General features: G+C 37.3%; 1 protein-coding gene across 6 annotated transcripts in view; it reads right to left on the bottom strand.

The window, feature by feature from the left end:
- The window catches only part of Larp4B (La-related protein 4B), a 45377-nt gene extending 25100 nt beyond the window's left edge, over positions 1-20277 (bottom strand). For 2 of the 6 annotated variants that reach the window (XM_087344488.1, XM_087344508.1), the window contains exons 1-3: positions 12736-12929; positions 5569-5704; positions 689-794 (exon numbers count right to left, since the gene is read on the bottom strand). In XM_087344488.1, the coding sequence (XP_087200614.1) occupies positions 689-794; positions 5569-5704; positions 12736-12885 (392 nt within the window). In that variant the 5' untranslated portion in view covers positions 12886-12929. Of the gene's footprint in view, positions 1-688; positions 795-4120; positions 4240-5568; positions 5705-7965; positions 8062-9911; positions 10021-12735; positions 12930-20071 lie in introns of those variants that run through there. The other 4 variants (XM_022070790.2, XM_087344526.1, XM_087344500.1 and 1 more) reach the window with 4 other exon arrangements.
- Between the last annotated feature and the right edge of the window lie 2862 nt (positions 20278-23139).

Here is a 23139-nt window from a genome sequence, read left to right as displayed (position 1 = left end):
AACAGACTAAAGAACTGAAGCCTCGGCCAAGAAATTTTTTGCCAATCTACCTTCATCTCGACAAAAACATTATCACAAGCATACACAAATCATATCAGGTTAAGTAACTGATATTAATCTTGCAGTTCTAATTTATCTAGAACTAGGGTGTAAGGCAACAAGTAATATTTCAACATAAATGGAACTTTAAAATAGCATACTTACTACTTTCTGAGTTCTAAAATAAAACCATAGTAATTTAAAGGAGTATTAATGTCTTACGTCTATTGCATGGATATAGCCACAAGTCTAATTTGCTGAAATTAATGAAATTCTATTGCACACTGAACAGATGAGTTAAAGAAATAGCTGTAATACTAAACTTCTCCTCTATGCTTAGCATGTGTTTTGTAGGACATTCCATTCTGTAGGGAGCTTTTATCAGGTCTGCAATGGAACATGTAACATAGATGACCATTCTAGACTTTCATAAAATATAATTTCTTGCCATTTCCTCTTCCTACGTCTCTTTCATAGTGCTATTTACTCTTGCATGCTTTGGCTTCACTCAGTCTATCAACTAATGCACTGTCTGTGTTGTAAACTGATCACTTGCAGAAGCTATTTTTAATCTTAATATTCTATTACATCTATTTACCAGCAATTCCATTTGTTCTTCAGCTGTTATATCTAAAAACTCTAATATTACCTATACTCAGAACTCGTGGAAGTAGTGGTGGCCAGGGGATCAGGGGTGGCAGGGTACACCGCCCCTGAAGGGAGCTTCCCAATGTCCCCATTCATGTACACGTAACCTGTAATTAAAACATGGCTGTCAAAGCGAGATACAAAACATAAAATGATGTGGAAAAGTTTCTGCAGCTATGCCATTTGTCAACAAACATACTTGAACCATTACAATATCTACACTTTATAGCTTCTTAAACACTCATGCTGTGCATTATTTTTTCACTCCTTTACAAAAGTATACAATTTTAAAGCAACTATCTGAACCCATTGCAAGAGTATTACTTTGTATGCTTCCTCCCAATTCACCTGTAAAAGTTGGCCAAGACAATTTCTAGTTTCTTCAGTCCCATTTATGATCTTGTTTCCAGGATCTTGCCACCAAACTAATAAATTAACCTCTATTACAAAAGAATAGGGGATTTAAACTCCTGTACTACTGTACTAATGCCAGATTTGAACTCAAAGGTACAACAGTTTTGCAGATTACTACTGCAATACATGGGAAGCTGGACTACATGGCTTACGAAGATCAATAATGGCAGGTTGAACACAAACAGAAAATCAAGATGCATGGGACATGAAATATTTCAATGTAATTTACAGCACAGTACTGGTGTCTGCATGGAATACATAAAAACCATGAGACTTGGTTGGGGGAGTTTGTCCATACAAACCTATGATTCAAATTTAACAAATCTTCACAAAATTTAAAGAAAATGTTATTAATTTAAGATAAGAGAGCAATTTTTCTGTCCTTATTCACATGATTTTTTCACCAACACAATACAAAATTAACAATGAATATTCATAAATTAAAAGGAGCGCCAACATAACATATGTTTGCACTACAAATATTAGAGAACATAGCTACATTTCTAAAACCAATTAAAAATATTATAGCTCTCCACCAGGACTTTTCAACTTCCTTGAGTATGTGACCCCAGATTTCCAGGAATCCAAAGGAAGTGTATGTGCACACATGCTTTCTTGTGCAATTACTATTAAAAACATTTATTTTTTCTCTAAACAGCAATATGTAGGCCAGAACTCTACATTTACACACAGAGGTATACTTGTAACCTACAGGTCAATAATTACTGTTCTACATGATGCAAGGCAAACTCTTGCCACATCAAAGAAATTTCAAAATCTGCATCAATAATGTTAAAATTATGTATCTGCACAGTATTTAACATGTTGGCTACCACAATGGTCACCAGTAGGTTTCATGAGACAATTTCAGTACCATTAGACACACTGATGGGACAAAGGTTTATCATTATATAGATGGGAGGCTTAGTCTTCACAGAGTGAAATAATGCATTTCTAACACCACAGCAAAAACAGGAAAGATGCATGATGTTTGTGATAGCCACTGGGGTGTTGCACAGTTCATACAGTGAGAGTTCTGGATTCTCTATTACAGTCACATGACAAAATTTACACCTGGGAAAATCACTTGGGTGTCAACATGTTGATGGTAGTTTATTAACAGCAGAGGTTAGTGTTAAATGAGGATAATATGAACCAAAATGGAAGAAATGGAGGAATAGATCTTTAGTTCTCATGGTGGTTAAGATGGCTGTCTTCTGGGTTGTACGGTCATATAGTCTGGTATTTAGAAATTTACTGGTTACAAAGGTGCTTGCTGCCTCCATCATCAGGATGATAAGTAAATGGAGGAATGGTCTATTTTTCAAGGTAATGCCTGATATTCGCCATTACAACTAGAGGTCTGTGCTCAAAGAAATAAAGAGGGTGACGTGCGCAATAAACTACAATGAAACAAAAGTTAAAATGGTCCATTTCAAGTTACAACCCTCATATTCACCCTTGCCCAAAATACACACCCTCCTAGGACAGCTTATGCTCCAGCTCTGAGATTTTGAATCACTTACAACATGAACAAGTCTGAATTATTAATGATGAGTGATCACTCCTAATAACAATATATGAAATACACTGGACTAGGTCCTGCAAGAAACATAAGAGCAGCTTTTCCAGTATTAATGTTCAGAAATTTAAGAATTTTGATTTCTGACATGACAACTGTAAATACATGTTGAAGCCACAGAGCAAATTAAAAAGAAACATATACATTATAAATTTAAAAAAGGACCAAAAGCTAAAAACAGGACATCGTTTTCTGGATACTTGTATTAATTATCTTGTTTGCTTAGTACTCCTCATTGGTTGTCACGGGATTTTCAATCAACACTACTAGTGGACAAATGTGGATGTTGTACAGTAATCTCCAATACACTTGCATATTCACACATCAGGAAAAAGTGACAATGAGATGCAAACTCTGTCAAACAGGTAAAAGAAAATGGGGGAGGGGGGTATATAACAAACAATTTACTATTCATATAGAATGGCGATCCAGTTTTGATTATAATTGATCAGAAATGTAACAAAAGCTGAGATGAATGGGTCTGAACAAGACAATTTTATTTCCAAAACAATGTGCTCACAGAAATATGAGTGTAACACTGAATTACTTTTGTGGAAACAGACAATTTAACAGGTTCTGAATAGAATAGATCCTTTATAGGCATATGCCTATGAATTAATAACAGAAGCACAGTATGTCAATCTAATATTCAATTAACTTAGCATCAGTTCTGCAGCATGCAAAAAAAGTAACGAATCATTTTGTATGACAAATGCAGGGTGAAAACCTCTTACAAGATATTTTTCTTCACTATCCTGTGCAAGAATGTTTACAAGTAGTTCTTGTGACAACAATTTATTAATACCTAGCTCCACACACACATACTCCAGAGCGTAACAATACAAATTTGACACACAGCTTTATGCTGAAATTATAGCGAGGATACACCCTAATATGGGATAAACCATTGTTTCCAAGTCTGTACAGCCCTGCATGGAAGCTGCTAGTCCATATGCAATGCTTCACGACGATAATGGAACGGTTTAATTTGATTTAACATGCTTCACTCACTAAACATAAACTTAAAACGAATGAGAGAAATTCAAACGAATGAACACTTGCAAACTCATCACAAGAGCATGACTCAATGTACTGCAGAAGCCATTTCTGATCGTGCTCTACATATTTCACGTATTTCAGGAACTCTAAGAATGCTTGTACTGAAGTAATAATAAACACCATACAAATCAACACATTCAAGCAAATCCTATGCCTGTGAAAACACAGATATTTAATTTCCTACACAAACCCGGAAACCATGTGCCTTATCATTAAGCTTCTTTTATCGAACTTTTCTCAGTGAATGGATGCATTCGTAATTTCCAGGCTCACCCTCTCAACGAATAAGTTTTCTAAGTAAAAAATTACAAAATTAAGGTATGTGTCAATTTGAACGAACAATGTGCAGCCAAGTTCCACAAAATTAGTAAATCTTACCGTTGTGAAGAGTCTTCAAACTCAACACTAATTCTCACGGAAACCTGCAAAATGGCCGACACAGAAGGCACATGCCACAGAAACGTTGCATCATGGGGTCGCAACAACGGTTTATTCCGCTATCTATTGGAACGAACGCGAACGTATACATCCAAAAAAACTTGCGAAACGTAATTCGTATCTTATGTAACGCATATAGTATCACCAATAAAATATAACGTAATTAATTTTTATATCAGAATGAGCTGCTTATATCCGTTTTGTTCAACACTTCAGTTCCCAGGGTATATAACAATGAATTACAGGATGGAGAACCTCAAATCCTACAATTACAGGATGATAGTACATTGAAAAGAATGCAGAAAGAAGGGTCGTGGCCTAATTCAAGGTTCTATCCAGGCTTTCACCTGGAGGGAATGAGTAAAACCACAAAAAACTTCAGGTAGGATAGTCTGTGTCCGGGTTGAGATCTGAACCCGCGCCCACCAGAATACGAATTACTCGACTACGACGTTCAGTACTGAGTAATACTGACCACGCACTGAAGGCGGTCCAGGGCTGCATCACGGTGCTTTATTGAGGACCGGGGCGCCGCCCAGAACACTTTTAAAAAACAATGATGTCAAATACAGACGGTCTAACTTATACATCTGTACGTTGTGCGTCTTTTAATTCTGCATTTAAATATGTAAAGGCATCATTAAATAACATAGATAACATCATCATACTATGATTTCAGCGTGGAACCTGGCCGATCCGGTACTTTGGCTATATTTTAATGACCTCTGAATAAGGGGGATTTCCAGATATCATTACAGAAGGAATTGTGCGTATTTGGGAATACCAACAAGTGAGTTTCGGAAAAAATAACCTTATACAAAATTTAATACTTGTACTTGTCTTATGATATAGTAGGTTTATCATTTTTTCCTATTACAAATTTTGTAAAGAGATGATAATGTTGCGTCATATTGTGATGATTATAATTGTTTAATTTTAACCGTCTAATCACAATAAAATATTGTATTAAATATTAAAATATTATTACTTATATATTATTTAATATATTTTAAATATTAAATGTTAATTGTAGTAATAATATTTTAATATTTAATAAAATATTTTATTGTGATTAGACGGTTAAAATTAAACAATTAAACAAATTTTGTAAAATAGTATGATTAAATTACATCTGAATTTCATCTGTGATTCTGTCATTTTTTTATAAAAGGTCTTATGTAAATGTGTGTACACGAAAACAGCTGTCTTCTCGGTCGCTGCGCCGTGTAGTGTTGCAGAATTTTACCGACGTTTCCGCGATGCTTGCAGCTTCCATCATCAGGGCGATGAGACCATAGACAAGAAAGACTACACGACGACACAACCCAGAAGACAGCCATCTTCATACTCGCCACCGTGGGAACCGAAAATATCACATATGTACATACCGTCCAAAGAGGTGAATTCTGCGTTAGTGGTGTCCCAACTTGAGGGCACATCGATGCTGCCTTCAGATTGCTTGCTTTCGAACACGTCGGCGTTGGGGTTTAGGTTGAGGGCCGCACCGCTGAGACTAGGAGTCACCTAAATAAAACAAGCACAGTGACAATAGCCGTCATCTTACTGGAGCGATTTACTAGAACGATTTACTATTATTATTTATTTTCAAGCCAACACTCATAAAAAAATGTTTGCACGAGTCGAATAAATAAACACGGGTACCACAACTCGCTCCAGTAAGTCGTCTTCGCAATGAACTCATGTGAACTAGCCTTAACCGTTTAAAGCTGAATGGGAAATATATTTACCAGCTGCGTTAACATTCATTAACTCTGCATTTTGTATTTATAGACTTTGAATGATGAATCATTTACTTACACAGCATTAACAAGTTAATCAATACAGTGATAAACTGTCGTGTTTTCTTTGCGGTACGGATTGAAGTCTGATTTAGACGAGCTTCAGTTTCATAGGGTTAAGGAACTCGATCACATGCTACTGAATGACCATCCTCACTCCTGCAAGCAATCTGCGGTCTACGCCTTATAACTTGCGGGTCGAAATGCTCGAACGCCTACCCATCTGATTATGACCGCAATAAAACGTGATAAGAACAAAGATTCAGCTGAAGTTCGCAATGTGTGAAGACAAATACTGTAATTATCTTAAGATCATTGACTATTAATGTCTATTCATTGAACCTCAACGGAATACATCCTCGTAATTTTACCATCGATTCATTATAATACCTCAGGATTCTGACAAAGCTATGGTCTTACTCTATTTTCAACATATTTTCTGTTGGCATGGAAGAAGAAAACAATGAAATAAATTACAATTCTGTCTGAAGATAACCAGATTTGGAAGATTAATTACAAATTCTGCAAACCACTTAAACACAATCGCTAAGAAACAAAAGGAAATGGAACATGTGGCAATGATACCAGAAAACTTATAATAGTTATAGACAGCAAATATTATCAAAGTTAAAGAATCCAGATATTTAGAAAACACAATTTCAAAAATTAAAGAGGCCGTGGATTACAGGCCTAACAGAAGAATGCCACAAAACAGGAATAGTCACATCGGCAAACTCTCGTCAGACTAAACACGGCTACATAATATCGATAATAACACTCAAATATGGGGAGTCAGATACGAGCAGAGACGAGATTCCTTGGACCACTGGCGGGATTTACAAAATTTGATCACCGAAGGACTGTAGACATAATGGAATGTTTCAACTTAAAAAAGTGGAATGCAGATTGTCGAAAATCAAAAAAAGATAGAAGGAATGCACAGAAATACACTACCAAAATTATCACTGCAGTATTACAAATCCACTGGCAAAACAAATGTTACTGAGGTGGTCGTCAACAAGATTCAAATGGAAAGACCAAAGAGTTGATGGAACAGACTCTTAGACTAAAATCCAAGTAAAACAGGTCGAGACGTAGAGGTTATGTTTTTAAATTACGAAACCAGAGTGATGTTGACAGTAGTAAGTATTACACATTTCTCTACAAAAATTACTACCGCTATGGGAAAACGAATCTCGCACACAAAATTTAAAGTTCTGAGGGTTTCGGCTATAAAATGACCAGGCCTGTACTGAAGACGCAGGTCGATATTAATGGATAACTGTTAAAACGACTAAGGAAATTCCTTCTGAAACAAGCAGGCTGGTGAGATGCTACGTCAGCCTTCGTTAATATTTTATTTTATAGACCCTCATCTAAACAAGACTTGAAAGGTGTAACCTTTTCCTGAATGCACAGCTTCAACATTCGTCCTCTGAAAATTCTGAATTCTGAATGCTCCTACCTGAAATAAAAAGTTATAGTGGAACCACGGTTCGGGAAAATTTGACGTAAATACGTCTCTGTATTTAAATTATATTTACGTCTCTGTAATGTAATTTAATGTAAAGTAATGTAATGTTATCTTCAATGTCATCCATCTTGTTACGAAAGCGGATTGTTGACGGCAGTAATGTAACACAACAATTCTGAGTAAATAGATGACGTTTCCTAGGTAACATAACAATGCACGTAAGCTGACCATTGTTGTCGGTCCATATTTACACATTGTTGTCGATTTGTTGATACGGATCTTACACATTTTTCTGTCACTTTTTCGTAACACTTTTTCGTAACATGTTTTTGCGGAATGACCCTTCCATATAGACGTATTTACGCCAAAAAATCACATCATACTTATATCACGCAAACGTAACCATAACAGCTTACTGTTCACAATACGCGTAGCAACACACTACAGGCGATGTCATAACATAAACGTATCTCGTCAACTTAGGATTTATTCATTGACGCTTAAGAACTTACCTTCCTATTCACAAAAGAAACGTGAGAATTAAAATCTAATGCACATACATTCCACAATTTTTCCGAAAAATGCATGGACATTGGCCTACTCTCTAAAAGTTGCTTCTATCTTCACTAGAAATTGTTTATCGGAAACTGCTTTTTGCGAGAACAGCACAAACTTATCAACAACATCTGTGTATAGAGTACGATATACGTTGAAAGTCTCTTAATCTGGGAATTCTGAAGATAAGCATTCTTAAAGTATGACGTCTGTTATTTTATTTCTAACTATATACATCACACGTTCTTAATGACTTCATTCACTCTTGAACCAATAATAATATAATTTATCATGTCTTAACTGTGATTAGCGTGCTAGAGTCGTAAGCATGTGGTCATAGGATCGAGACAAGCCGATTCTTTTTTACACACAGCCACCATGTTACTGTCTCACATTATACAAAGAACTAGAGCAGGGCGCTCCTTTCGGAGCTCCTAGGGGGGTTTGGTCAAGTTTGTAAAACGCAACCAACCTTGGTTAGTCCCGAAGGGGAGTTAGTTTAGTGTCTCATTCAAGTGATTTAATCCCTGAGTAAGAAACTAAACTAACCCCCCCGAATGGGTGGTTTAAACACTTGACCAAAACACCGAAGGGGGTTGGTTGCGTTTTAAAATCTTGAGTAAGACACTAAACTAACCCCCGTGTATAAACAAATATAAGGTGATATTGTTGATGACGTCATTTTTTGACGATGGCTAATCCTTTCGGAGCGCTTCTTGTAATCTGATATTTTACTTCTTTACGTCGCTGATCAGAGGCCAACAGTTCTTGGTTAGTCAACTTTCTACGTCCAAACCCACCCTTGCAAGTCTTCTTTTTTTCTATTGTTTTTTGTTGAATAGTTCTGATGTTTTAGTTCTTTACGTAGCTGCTTAGAGGCCATCTGTTCTTGATCAGTCAACTTCCTACGTCCAGCAACACCATTGCTAATCTTCGTCTGTTTTATTTTGGTCTTCCGTTCTTGTTTAATACGTTTTTCTACGTTTATCAATGTAACTCTCCCTTCGTTTTTCTTTATTTGTTAAATAGGTCTGATGGATTAGTTCTTTACGTCGCTTTTCATAGGCCAACTGTTCTTGGTTAGTCAACTATCTACTTCCAACCCCATCCTTACAAATCTTCGTCTGCTTTTTTCCCCTTCTGTTCTTGTTGTATACGTTTTTCTATGTTTATCAATGTAACTCTCCCTTCGTTTTTCTTTATTTGTTAAATAGTCTGATGTTTTAGTTCTTTACATCGCTGTTCAGAGGCCAACTGTTCTTGGTTAGTCAACTATCTACTTCCAACCCCACCGTTGCAAATCTTCGTCTGTTTTTCTACGTGTGTTATTAATATGGTCTCGTTTAACAATGTAAGTCTTCTTTCGCTTATCCTTATTTGTTAAATAGATCTGATGTCTTAGTTCTTTACATCGATGTTCAGAAGCCAACTGTTTTTGGTCAGACAACTTCTACGTCCAACCCCACCCTTGCAAGTCTTCGTTTGTTTTCTTCTGCTCTTCTGTTCTTGTTCAGTAAGTTTTTCGCTTTTCTTCATTTGTTAAGTATGTCTGATGTTTTAGTTCTTTACGTCGCTGTTCAGAGGCCAACTGTTTTTAGTCAGACAACTTTCTACGTCCAATCCCACCCTTTCAAGTCTTCGTTTGTTTTCTTCTGCTCTTCTGTTCTTGTTGAATAAGTTTTTCTGCGTTTATCAATGTAAATCTCCCTTCGCTTTTCTTTACTTGTTAAGTAGGTCTGATGTTTTAGTTCTTTACGTCGCTGTTCAGAGGTCAACAATTCTGGTTCAGTCAACTTTCTACGTACAGCCCCACCCCTGCAAATCTTCGTCTAAAAATCTATCATAAAGTCAGTTTTCATAATAGTTTTCGTAATCGTAATATATCGAATGAGTATCAGTTTACCTTGTTGGAGTTGGTACTTCAAATACTTGATAACTTCTTCTTTCACTTTACTGATGTTTTAGGCCAACTGTCAGTCAATATTCAAGAATGCTAAGTGCTCCTTCTGGAGCAGTGATAGTGCGACTGGCTTGATATTTTTTATTTCTTTGTTGTGAAGCGTTATATTTGTTTACTCGACATTGTTGTGTTCCACAACAATGCCGAGTAAACAAATATCTGTTGGCATTGTTGATGACGTCATTTTTTGACGACAAATTGGTTGAAGACAACGACTAATCACAAATTTTTATAGTAAAAAAAAAATGACTGCAGAAGAATTATGTATTAATATTTTTCGAAACTCTATTAACATGCATTATTGCCATGACCCTACTGTGTCAGTCCCACCAAACAAGTACGTCTGTTTTCAAGTTTACATTACAGACTGTAAGGAATGAAAAATTGACAGTGGGGTTCCGGAGAATCTGACGTAAATACGTCTATACGGAAAGGAAATTTATATATTGGCTTTATTCTAAATATTTCCTTTAGACATGCTTTACAGTTGAGTAAAGTTTGATTAAGACATTGCTTTTAACCTTGAATTAGTTACGCTTAAGATGGGTCTGTGGTAGCTGAAATACGTTATAAAATTGTACACTTTAGAGTATCAACATTTCGTGCAAACACCACATCTATACAAGATTTTGATCTAGTAGTAGTACATTGAGGATTTGACATCAACATTAAGCCTAGTGTTTCCTAGGTAACAACAATGCCGAGTAAACACGACGTTCCCTAGGTAACCATTGTAGTCGATTTGTTGATACGGATGTTACACATTTTCGTTCCACGTTTTCCTTTCACTTTTTTGCCGAATGACCCTTCTGTATAGACGTATTTACGTCAAAAGACAGGTTTTAGGGTAGAACCTAATGGTACAACGTTCGTACAAAATTTCATCCAAATCCGTCTAGCAGTTTTCGAGATAAATTATAAGGAACGACGGAAGGACAGTCAGGGTGTTTGTGCACATCGCGTAATTTTTTAAAATTCAATCCGCACCTCAAAGAAACACCATATTTCTCCGTTACTAAGATCAACTATTTAATGCTATCAAAGGAAACAATAGCTATTAACGCTGAGTCATATGAATTCAATGTCAACAAGCTGCAGAGTTACTTATTATTGAAGTAAATGGCGTATTAAGGTAGATAACTCCTTCTGTTGATTAAAACAGTAATCGTAACCTAACTGATTAATTGCATGGGCACAGAGTCCTTCGTCAGAAGCTGATAATCTCTCAATTGGTCAGAAAATTCCCCGTGATGGAATACATCCTGTTTTAACTATCAAATTTGTATGTTTGTATCTTGTTTTATTTTACTATATGCGAAAACTTGATGACCATCACTAGGCCAGGCCTGTTTAGATCAATCAAATACAACAAACTGTTAGCACCAACTGAGATTTTGGGTGACTCTGACACGACTCTCCTGAGGTTGAAGTGGACTCGAATTCTTTGTGTAAATACAGTGTGATGTCTTTAAAGCATTGCCTGCTTGGAATGTTTGATACGTTTGTCGTTTACGAAGTCATGAACTAAAAATTCGCAGTGTTCGTAAAGAGCCCGTTTTTGGAAAAGCCAGATAAGTGACTCGAGAAATAAACTGGTAAAAATATTAAATACTTCAAAATGGGCACAACTGTACCTAACCTGAATTCGGTCAATCGTATCCCGTCGAACACAAGCTTGCTTTAGCTTCGTACATTATTCATGTTTTGCGGTAAAACAAATCAAAGCATAATTTTTGACAAAGACCAAGCATTTTTCGTAAGAACATATCAGGAGACAGAAGCTAACGTGAAGATATTTTTAAGAGTCATCCGTCAATTCAGGAGCGTTCTGAACCCTGTCAAGCCTATATTCGAATATCTCAGCTCTTCCGTCCATCTGTCTGTCTGTCTGTCTGTCTGTCTGTACTCATGCAATAGCTCGGGAACGGCAGAACGGATTTTCATAAAATTTTATACTGGACAGTTTTACGAAAAGAATTGTACAGCATTTTCAGTTTCTATTTTAAATTTGTAAATCTTTAACTATCTCCTTATATAAGTACAGTTTGTTATTAAACAAATGATCTTGTAAATGGAGACGAGCTGTGTCTTGTTTGAGGTGCGAAATTAATTTTCTTGTAATTCTGAAGGCCATAACAACGTCAGATCGACATCTATTTTGCTGGTTCGTTTATGACAAGCCTAGATACTAATGAAACATTATTTTTAAAAATATATTGTACAATTATTGCAAAAAAAAATTTAAAATTTGCTTTCAACCCGTTATTTAATAACAAAGAAAAAGTACTCATGTACGAAATGTGACAATCTAGAAAGTCTGAGGCACCGGATTTAGTGATCCTCTTGGGTTTAAAAGGTGGTGACGTCTTGCTTAGATTGCACACTCAATACATCGGTATACTATCTAACTTGTGGCATTTTCAAACTGGTCTATGGGCACTACAAAACGTCTTTCTTCTGTAATTTTGTGGAATTCGGTGAAATAAAAGATTAGCAATTCACCGTTGTTTACGTACATGTAATTTTTCTTTGTATCAGTGAACCGGTTATTTTTGTAATACATTTACTTAAATGATGTTACCTCACAATATATTGTTTCAAATTTTACAAAAACGAGAAAGTTATCACTCATTATATTGGGCTTGTTCCAGACGTATCGACAGTGAAATGTGTAGACTTCACTGACAGAACAGCGTTTAACACATGCACTCTTACCCAAACCAACATGATTTACCGATTCACATACGTCATTAATTAGGATTCTTACCGAGGAAGTGGTTCTAGTTGATGTACACAATATTCCGAACTCTTGAAAAACTATGGGACCTTCGAAAAACCAGTCAATCAAAGTTTCCATCACTTGACCACAATCACTACCAGAAACAAATATCAGCGTCCAGGGGCACAAACATCGCATAACTAAGTTAGCCGCATCCACACTGCACTCTGGCAAACGAGTAGACTGCATTTGTTTGAGCGCCGCGCGGTCGACGTTGGTACCGCATGCACTGCTGCGCAAACTCGATGTTTCACAGGACTGTCCGTCCGTCCGCATGTAACAAATCCGAAACTACTGAACGAATACTGCCAAAATTTCGGAATGGAAAGTGGGTCTCCTCAATATTTAATTTTGATTCATATCGGCTCCACCAAATCTATACATTCTTTTTTAACGAACATATAAAACATTGTTCACAACGAAAAACAGGCTAATGTATATCTTTAGATATTCAGCTATGTTTCGAAATATTTTCGATACGATGAACATTTAAAAAAATAGAAGTACAAACGTCATACCAGTACAACTGGATGCGCGTTCATTTTATTTGTGTTCTGTTCCTAGATAAACTACACAATCACATATTTAAATAGTAACATCATTTAAAATGTACTTTTATGGAACAGATAAATACAATTGTCGCGATTCAGTTCCTACACGGTGTTAACAGGCATAATAATTTCGATTTAAATGCCATGCCATAAGAGCGTAGTTACAGTAGCCTAGACGTACAGCAGAAAGAACGTAAATATTTGAAGGCAGCAGAGAAAATTTAACAAGAAATTATTAGTATAATATATTTTCATACAATTGTTTACATGTTTACATACATTTTTTTGGAGGGAACGGCATACATTTGCGGAAAGGATAAAAGAATTGAGGAGAATAAGGGATTAAGATATGAAAGAAGTCATTCCGCATTAAATTTTAACCGAATATGTGGGTACATATTATGTCTCACGACCAAATTTCACACTCCTAAGTTGATTAGTTACCACTACCAAAAATGAACAAGTTGTAGAGTTGTTGAGGCCGCTATGTTTTATATTAAATTGCAACTTCATATTTTCTCGTCATTATTGACAGGTAATTTGACACTTGTACAAATGTTACTTCAATTTATTTCTGGTCTGACGATACAGAATGAAACATGCGACGTTAAGGGCACCGTAAGTGTTCCCAGATAATTTGGAGACCGAAATTCGAAACAGACGACTTATGCCTCCATCCTACTCCTTTCCGATTCATCAATCACATATCATCCTACTATTCGACCCTACATAACCTAAGCAGTCAAAATAGCGCCTTTAAATAAACCATTAATCAAATATTTGAAATATTTATGACAGATATTTTTGCAAAACACTTTGAGAACACACTACAGTGGAATATGGGCGACAGATCTACTCATACAGTTTAATAAAAAAATATCAACTGACCTTGTTCAAAAAGCACCAGATGCTTCCGTTTGTTCACGTCACACGGAACAATAGACTCTCACTTTGCGGATATCCTATGCTGTTAATGGCGATAGCCGCCAAACGGAAAACCTTCGCGGTTTCAATAGTCACTCACAACATTGCTACAGTGTCGACATTCTCTCTCATTATATTCTGCCATCGCTAGTTCTTTGGCACCTCAGATGAAAACATTTCCCACTTTCAACAAAAATTGCGTACATTTAAAACAGGTAAACTGCATTGAGAAAAGGATGTTATGGAGAATATTTGGACCCAAGAAACAGCTAGCAACAGAGGATAAAGCAAAATAACAAACAGCCCCACAATTTATATCCCACATCAAATCTTATTAGGACGATTAAATAAAAGCATGAGGATGAGGGCTGGATTCATCTGCGACGGGCACTTGTGGGAAGAAAGTGAAACTTCTTGTTCCATAAAAGACGGTCAATGCATTGACCAGTTGAGTGAATATTACGTCCTCAAGAAAATATCTGCTTCACGTAATTTGTGTGAATACATGAAAACTAAATTGAAATGTACCAAGCTCGTCACTACATAGTGGATTTTAAGTTGTGAAGATAGTAATATTTACAGCGGCATGATTCTAACCTATTTATGCACTACCTCAGTACAACAGTACAAAATAGCAATTTAAAAACAAAATATGCGTAACAATGGTTCCTCGCTCTTATAGCAGTGTAGCTTACAGAACAGAGCACACCCAATAACATCCTGTCAACAGTAACATTAGATCTCAGTTACGAACGACAATTAATGGTAAGTACATTAACATTAAGATTGTGTATAATAGAATATTATGTATCTATTATCAACGGCAAAACATCATTACGTATTCTACTAATATAAAGCAACTTAATTTTGGAGTTGATTGCGTGTACTCATTCATGTTATCTAACTATCCTCTTTGAATTATTGCAAAGATAATTTAGAGTCAAACGAAATGTGAGCCATAAATGCCAGACTATAAGAAGGAAACGTCTAGGATTATTTTTAAGATTCCATGACGACATCATCAGGAGTAATTCAAGAAAACTTGTAAGCTCAGGATAGAGTGAGTATTTATCTTTCGAGATTCGAAACAAATGCTGTTCGATTGCAAGTGAGGTACGGAACTGATATGTTCGGCGCGTGCAATTATGTATGAGTGCGTGTGGAACAATAAATCAATAACTTATATATCCCATTTGAAAATAAGACTGCTACAGTACTCGTAAACTACAGCAATGAATAATCGTGCCTCACAATATAATACAATTCAATTACAGTGTAATTTGCTTCATGGTCTGTAAAAAACATAAAAAGTCTTAGGCCGCAGCACTCAACTCGAATGTTCCTCTTGAATAAAGTAGTACTTATTCATAAATCACCGTAAATCAGGCAATAATATGTACATCAGTGACAATACCTGATAAGTTCTTTGGTAACTGTAAGATTCCCACAAAATGCAGAAATAAAGCTTTTGCCTCAACAATATGGTTCATGTCAACCAGGAAAGACAATTACTGTGTATGCAACAACAAATATTTTTTTAATTTCCAACAACAGGGCATTTTGTACAAGAACACGCCCTTCAACTGTATTAGAACATGCCAATTACCGAAAAGAAGTAAAATTGTACTTAGGTTTCTTTTCGCAAATCACCAGCTGCTTCTACGTTCAGGAAAATCAAACATTAATGCTTATAACCGGAAGTATATTTCTCTTTTACTCAGTACCTTCAGTGGAATAGCCTACTATTTCATATAACATGTCCCCATGAAGTAAGCCAATTGAATGGAACAGTCCTTCCTGAGAATCTAATAGTCACTCAGCCAGTCAATAAATTTTATTGAACTCGAAAGTTCATCATCGTGTTCAGAAGAGCCCGTCACTGCCACCTACCATCAGCCAAATTAAGATAGTTCACGCCTTCATATCCAATTATTTAACATTCGTTTTAATATTATACTCCTATTTGCGCCTAGGTATTCCATGTGGTCTCTTCCTTTCATATTTTTCGACCAAAACCCTGTTCGCACTTATCAATTCTCTCATTCGTGCCATATGCCCCACCTATCTCATCATCTTTCACTTTATCATTATAAACAGGTAAAATTGAAGCTCTAATAAGACGAGATACATATTTCTATTTTAAAACCTATTATTGCTCCTGAGTTATTGTAAAATAAATAGGCCAAAAAAATCACAAACTAATAGTCACGTGAGTAAATATAACTTCCAGTTGTTATTATTTCTATTAATATTTTTTCTTTGCATCTTCTTGTGCAACCTTACTCAAGTTCACAATCTAAATATTTATATGTATTTCCCGTTAAAATATGTTTTATTTGTTATGAATCCTTTTAAGCTTGATTAGTTATGGAAACAGTGTGCCTAGATCCAACCATGTTCATACGTAACTATCACTGTCCGATTGTCACTATGCATATCATTATCATCATCATCTATCATTCTCAATGCATCACCAAATAAAAGTAAGGCAAATTAACAAATTTTCCATATCTTAAATGAACCCAGCAAGCCTACTATAAAATTTACTTATTTAACAACTCCGAGGCACAGAAAAGAATTTGATGGCTCCTGATGAACACAATTCACACACACATTTTCCTCTGCCTTCAATTAGACACAAATCAGATGGCCCCACAAAATATTCTGTGCAGAAACTGTTAATTTTCATTGTTATAAACATATTCAATCCTCACAAAAGGGATTTATTACACCACCAGTGAAAGGCACAGAAGATATTGTACATTGTAATTAAAGAATAAAGAAATGTCAACTAACAGCGTCTTACCGTTTCCAGTTGAAGTATTTCCACCCCATCACAGCACAAATTGTGCTGGTATTTTACGCACTTGGTTTGAATTTTGATTACTCTGCAATTTTCACCGTGTAGGCTACTGCAGAATGATCTGAGTGACGTCAGCTCGCGTCGTCGGATCGAACATATTTAGCTTTTTGCGTCGGCCACTTGTTGGCGTTGCGGTCTCACAGTCAAATAAAACACACGAATGGAATCCAACATTTCATATTATTTAAGCAGTGTTTACATCTGGTTACACTGTGTATAGAATCTGACAGTTACAGAAACGTGGAACAATTCTGTCTCCACTTAAGTCACGACACTCTAAGAGGTCTGCACGAGCCGAAATTTTAGAATTTCACCTGGCCCAAGCCCGAAGTTTATCTTTAAATTTGTTACCGTAACCCCGCCCCCCAAGACCGAGTTACTTTTATTCTAGCCAGAATAAAGCGCGATCTATTTACAAGTTACTAAATACTAAGTGAGTTTGCCCTGACCATCGTGCCATCACTACATATTTTAATGAATAAATGCCAATAATTCTTTAATTAATTATTTAACTACTCTCTAAGCGCATATGAGGTTATTTTGGCATTCGAGGAACAGTACAAAGATACAGGATGCCAAGTTTGTAAGGTGTTATCTCGAATTATTTCTGGGAGGGGCAGCTACGGAAACCCCAGAGAAAATCAAATCTGTGAGACTTGTTTATGGGACTCGACCGTGTCGCTAGCAATAGGCGAGAGCAAATGCGAACAAAATTTTCTTTGCGAAAAAGAAATGGTCCGAGAATGCCCGAAATATTCTGAGAAAAGCCTGATTACTATAATTTGATCTAGGCCCGATCCTCGAGTGGGTCGGGGCCGTGTATAGTAACTCTGTGGCACTCCATACATTTTGAAATGTTACGATAGAGAAGCTCCATTTTAACCCTTTAAAGTCTACCGGTAACCAAACGTACAACCTACATTAACAATCACTAATTATGCATTCTGCCAACAAAGCTCGTTTATCAGCTAAACAACGATTATTTCCTTAAACAGCAATAACAAATGAATCCTTAAAATGGTTACGGGTTGTGCTTTCATTGAGGTAATGAATGACGCGGGGTTCAGAACACAACACAAACATCTTTCAGAATTAGAATGTTTGCTTAAAACCACAACACGGCGTGGCTCCACTTTCGCAATATGACCGATCAGAGCAACGCCGTTATTCCGCCAAAGTCGGGGAATTTCTTATATACGAAACTATGTGAAACTAAATTTCGGCCAAAACTGGAGCCAGCCCACTTTTGCACTGGGCCCTTCTGTTGTGTCTACGTCGTTCGTTGTACATGGCGTATATCAATGTGTTGCACTCGATCACCGTCCCTCGTCCGGATTTTCTGACAGCATTTTTTTTTCACGGCCAGTTATTAGTAGCAGTTCGGCGATAAGCAATGCAGTTTTAGATAACAACCCATAATTCGAGGAAACACAACCTTCAGGGAAGTGTACTGCATATTTTACAGTGCCACGCGATTGTACGCAAAAAAAAACTAAACAAAGAAACGGACACTCTAACGAACTACAATATTAGTGTAGAACAGTTTTCTCTAATAATATCTCCTTATGAATACATGTTGGCGTCATTGTTTGCCTGCGATGTTAGGTTCCTCACACTTCCTCTTCAGGCTGCGTTTTCGGCAGTTTCTAACATTTTGCCAACACTTTATAGCAGTATTACCAATAATTAAGAATCACGCAAGTGTATATAAATTACGCTATCCACAATCATGTGGTCTTCGCATAATGATATGGACAAAATATACCCAAAACGGCAAGACCAGGCCTGTCCCTTCGTCTGCATATTTAAGATCGAGAGTCGTAGAACGGGTTTTCATGAAATTTGGTATAAACGTCATACCACTGAAGGTTACTCCAACCCCATACTTTCTAATTTAATAAATTCTGTAACAACGTTGCAAACGCACTAACATTTGAGGTTAGAGCCATTTAGTGTCCTGTAATGAGACGAGGTGACAGATTTTCGAAAATATGTATATTTTATTACGCTTGTTTATGTAGAATATAAAATTACATGTCTGCAAAAATATGCCATTGGAGATAGGCTAACAGTCGCTCAGAAAGTCAAACGCCGTCTTTTATGTAAGTTAAAGATTCATCACTGTGTTTCCTACCACTGGATCCCTTCCTGAGCCTGATTAATCCATCCCACTCCCACACACACATCCACAATCCCCATCCAATATCATCCTCCCAAACGGGCTATTCCCTTCAAAATAATAATAAATGTTAAATTGCCCTGGGTTTTCGTACCATCTCATGAAGACGCATAGGAGTTGGGTGGAAACAAAGTTGGAAATTCGTGTTATTAATCTCGGAATTAGATGGAGGCAAATGGTCACCTTCATGTTGTTTCTTATCGCCTAACTCCCTTGCAGATATGCACATCCAGAATAAACCACATCATGCGAGACGTGGCAATACAACTGCTGCAAACTCTTGGGCAGAAAAAGTGCTTTCCACTTAGAGACAGGTCCAGAAACAAATTTCTGAACTGTTTGCATTGTTGTAATGCAATTTTATATGGCCAAACATAGACAGGTATATATTTTACGACATGACTTTGATCAATAAAATTGCAGTTGTTGCTACTAATTAAAGGTACATGTACAGCGATAAGGTGTGGCAAGCATGATTTAGTGTTGTGCGCGATAATTGTTGCTACCATATGGCAAGGACGCTCCCATCCCACGTGTTCGTTGTGACGTCTCGCGCGCGCCGCCGGGTTCAAGTTGGTATCGATCCAAGATGGCGCGAATGGACCAACAAAATAATATAGGGGGGGGGGGGGGGGGAGAGTTCTGTGTATATTGTGACCTGACCCCACAAGCCAAGGAGAGGTGAACCTCGAAGGAGGCCGGCAAGAGTCCACACAACGACGTCAAGCAGTGACATTGTTCAGAACAGACAGCAAACAACAGTGTTCTCGTGACATATGGCAACTTGTCTTCCACTCCTAACCTCACCTTCTGTATGATGTAGCAGCGTGGATGGTAAGCAGTACAGATGTAGGTGCCATTGGCGTCCAGGCAGGCCGTTAGCGGATCGGTCACCACCGTTTTGTGGGGTGGTTGAAGTTGCCCGCTGTTTCTCTGTTGGGGCATCTGCGATGAGTCGGGAACTGCTGAACATGCCGACCTGTTGAGTCCAGGCACTCCGCCAGCCGCACACGACGACAGCAACGTCAGCCCAGCTGCTCGTCACGGCCCCCTCCAGCTGCGGACGAGGACGCCGGCGCGCTGGCATCTCGTCATCTCGTTCGGCTGAGCCAGGTTACGTCGTCCCGTCCGCAAACTTCAACCGGACAGGTCCTTGGTGTACACAGGGAAGTGCAAGCAATTGCAATGCGAGTCGATCGGTTGAAAAAACAGAACTGGTGCCGAAAACGTAGTATGCGGTGTACCGAAAAACAGACTTTAAATATCATGTATTCCCGAATGCCATTTACACCGACCGATTAGAAATGGGGATGAAGTAAGTCCAGGCTTTCCGTTACGTTTATCATATGTGCATGTGCAAGTAGAACATATGGTTGCAAGCTAGCGGCTGGATTGGAATTCTGGAAATTGCCATAACATGTCCAATTACTCAGGAATTGATTTACGTTTAAGTCGTGGTGGAACAAATTGTTAAATATTAATTAGTTACAGTTTATTTAACGACAATCAGTGTTTAAAACTTCTCAGTAGGCAGGGGCAACCTCAATGTAGCCTCAGGACGAATCTTGTTTTCGCATCATGACCGCGGGAAGTTATTATCAGTAGCTGAAAAAAATGAAATCCGAAATCGAGGCTAGTGTTATGCTAAAAACTGTCGAAAAAGAAACTAGATGAAGTGGACAAACAAATTGAATAAGATTATACAGAGATTAGTAAACGATATGAGTTTCTCTTGTATGTGTTGGCTTGAGTAAGTCCGTCTTATCAAGCATTAGATATAACATCTACAGTTCAAACAACGTCGTTAAATAACACAGGAATCCATCAGTTTGGTTGGTATTTTAAGAAAAGGGATTGCGTTCTCTCCTTTACACTTCTTTCTTCCATGGAGACTGATCGTTTTGAGTTGTTGGGTCGGGTCTTCGTAAGTGGAACTGTGTAACTCCACGTATATACTTTGTTCGAAAACCTGAGGCATTTCAACGTTTCCTCCGGTCTAAGGTACAGAAAATATATGTACAATGTATCATGCATTGACATTTCATCCCTCGGAAAACGTGTTGCTGCTATATCGATTCATCAATTAGAAGAGGTCTAGAGCCATTGACACTTTCACTATATGATGACGTAACATTCTGTAAGTGTTGGTCTAAGATTGCTTGCAGTTTTCGTTCCACATACCGCTCAGCCACCAGTGATACGTCCCTACCCACAATTCTACCTCTGTCTATTTTTAATTATACAAACTGAATGTGTAGGTACGTAAATTCTAATAATCTGCAGACATGCATTTTGAGTAAGCGCAACCGAAGTTGGCATCACTACATTTCGATCGAATTTGGGCTTGAAAATGAGATTTTTTAGTTTGCCGTCTAAAACTGGGAAAAATAATGTTTTACAGCATGGTATCTTACCGCGATTTTTTCAAACCAGAAGAGCCGGTGTTTCAAGCGAGCTATCTCATGCACAGCACGGGAAAATATTCATGATGTTACGTTGACTCTCAGTGTACAGATCTAGAATGCCCACCACTCCCAAACCGCCTGACTCACAGATTTGTAAACGTCTAATTAGTCTCAACAAAATCGAACTTGTGTAAAGGGAACTAATAATGCTGTCAGGTTGTATTACAGTGTTATGTTGTAGATGTAATTAAATATTCATAATGTGAAACCGTTACTGGTTTACATTCTGTAGGTGCAAATCACTTACGATTAACATTCATTTTACAGATGTATTCCTGTTGATCCGCTGTCATTACTATATGACGAGCCCTTCAGATAATGTTCTGCGTTCCTTTACGAAGGCCTCGGAATTTGACCATATCTTTAGGGGTCAGTATGTCTAACGCAGTTTGTTACATGCGATGTTGAACCAAAGGTTTGTTCTGCCAGACAATGATGTTTCTCAATTGTGAGAAAAACATGTAAACTATCTTCGCAAAAACGAAATGGCTCGCATTCGGATGACACTGCGTTCGACTTGGGTGAGATGAATATATCTCGATGCTTTGCAACTCGACCTGTTGGAAGTTAGGATAAAACTGCTTGACCATCTACAATATGTAGCATGTTTACCATACATCATTCCAACTCACACAACTTCGGCAGCAGATACAGCATTAAAATAAAGGAAAACTACGATCCTCGCAAACTCATCGGTTGGAATTCTTATGCTTGACGAATGTTAAAGACAAAAGAGGTTAGCTATGCCTTGAGGAGGATGGCGTTTGTCCTATCAGTTGCACGTAATATAAGTTCTGACCAAAACACGTTTTTATTTAGTACCAGACATTTAACGGAAATACTTTTTATGCTGGTAGTGTTACCGGTTTGCTGTTGACAATCAAATTTAACCTTTGCATCTGTCATCTCATCCAGCAAGGAAATTATAAGATGCTGAAAAGCTCTTATCATACTGCTGCTGCACATCAGGGTGGAATTTCAAGGTCCAATCTCAAGACAAGATAAGTATGATCGGTGGACTTACCAATATGTTTTAAAGGTTTTCACCATTTCTGACAACACTCCTGCAATATTGGGTGAATCAAAGTGAACCCGGGGGTATGAGCACATACAGCCTTGAAAAAAGGCATTCTTTCCATTAAAATAAAATGTTTCTTGCATATTAACCACGGCTAAAAGTGTGAGCATATATATATTTTTAATTTAATTCTTCAAATTTTGTCACAAGGGCATTCTGATTAGGGCAAAACGTTTTGGAATGGAAATAAATGGAGGTGACCTACTTTAGGAAACAGGATGGAAAGCCTGAGAAAACAATTAATGCTGTCAGTCAGGATAGTCAGTCTTTGGCCTTAATCTTGTGCATTAAAGTCTTTCAACAAAGAACACTGGATAAAGCTCACAATATTA

Source organism: Zootermopsis nevadensis, unplaced genomic scaffold, assembly GCF_977971745.1.
Source record: "Zootermopsis nevadensis isolate Lab colony 2312 unplaced genomic scaffold, Znev_1.0 Znev_ptg000001l, whole genome shotgun sequence".
NCBI lineage: Eukaryota > Metazoa > Arthropoda > Insecta > Blattodea > Termopsidae > Zootermopsis > Zootermopsis nevadensis.
The sequence above is the reverse complement of the archived record's forward strand: the minus strand, read 5'-3'. Positions and strand labels throughout refer to the sequence as shown.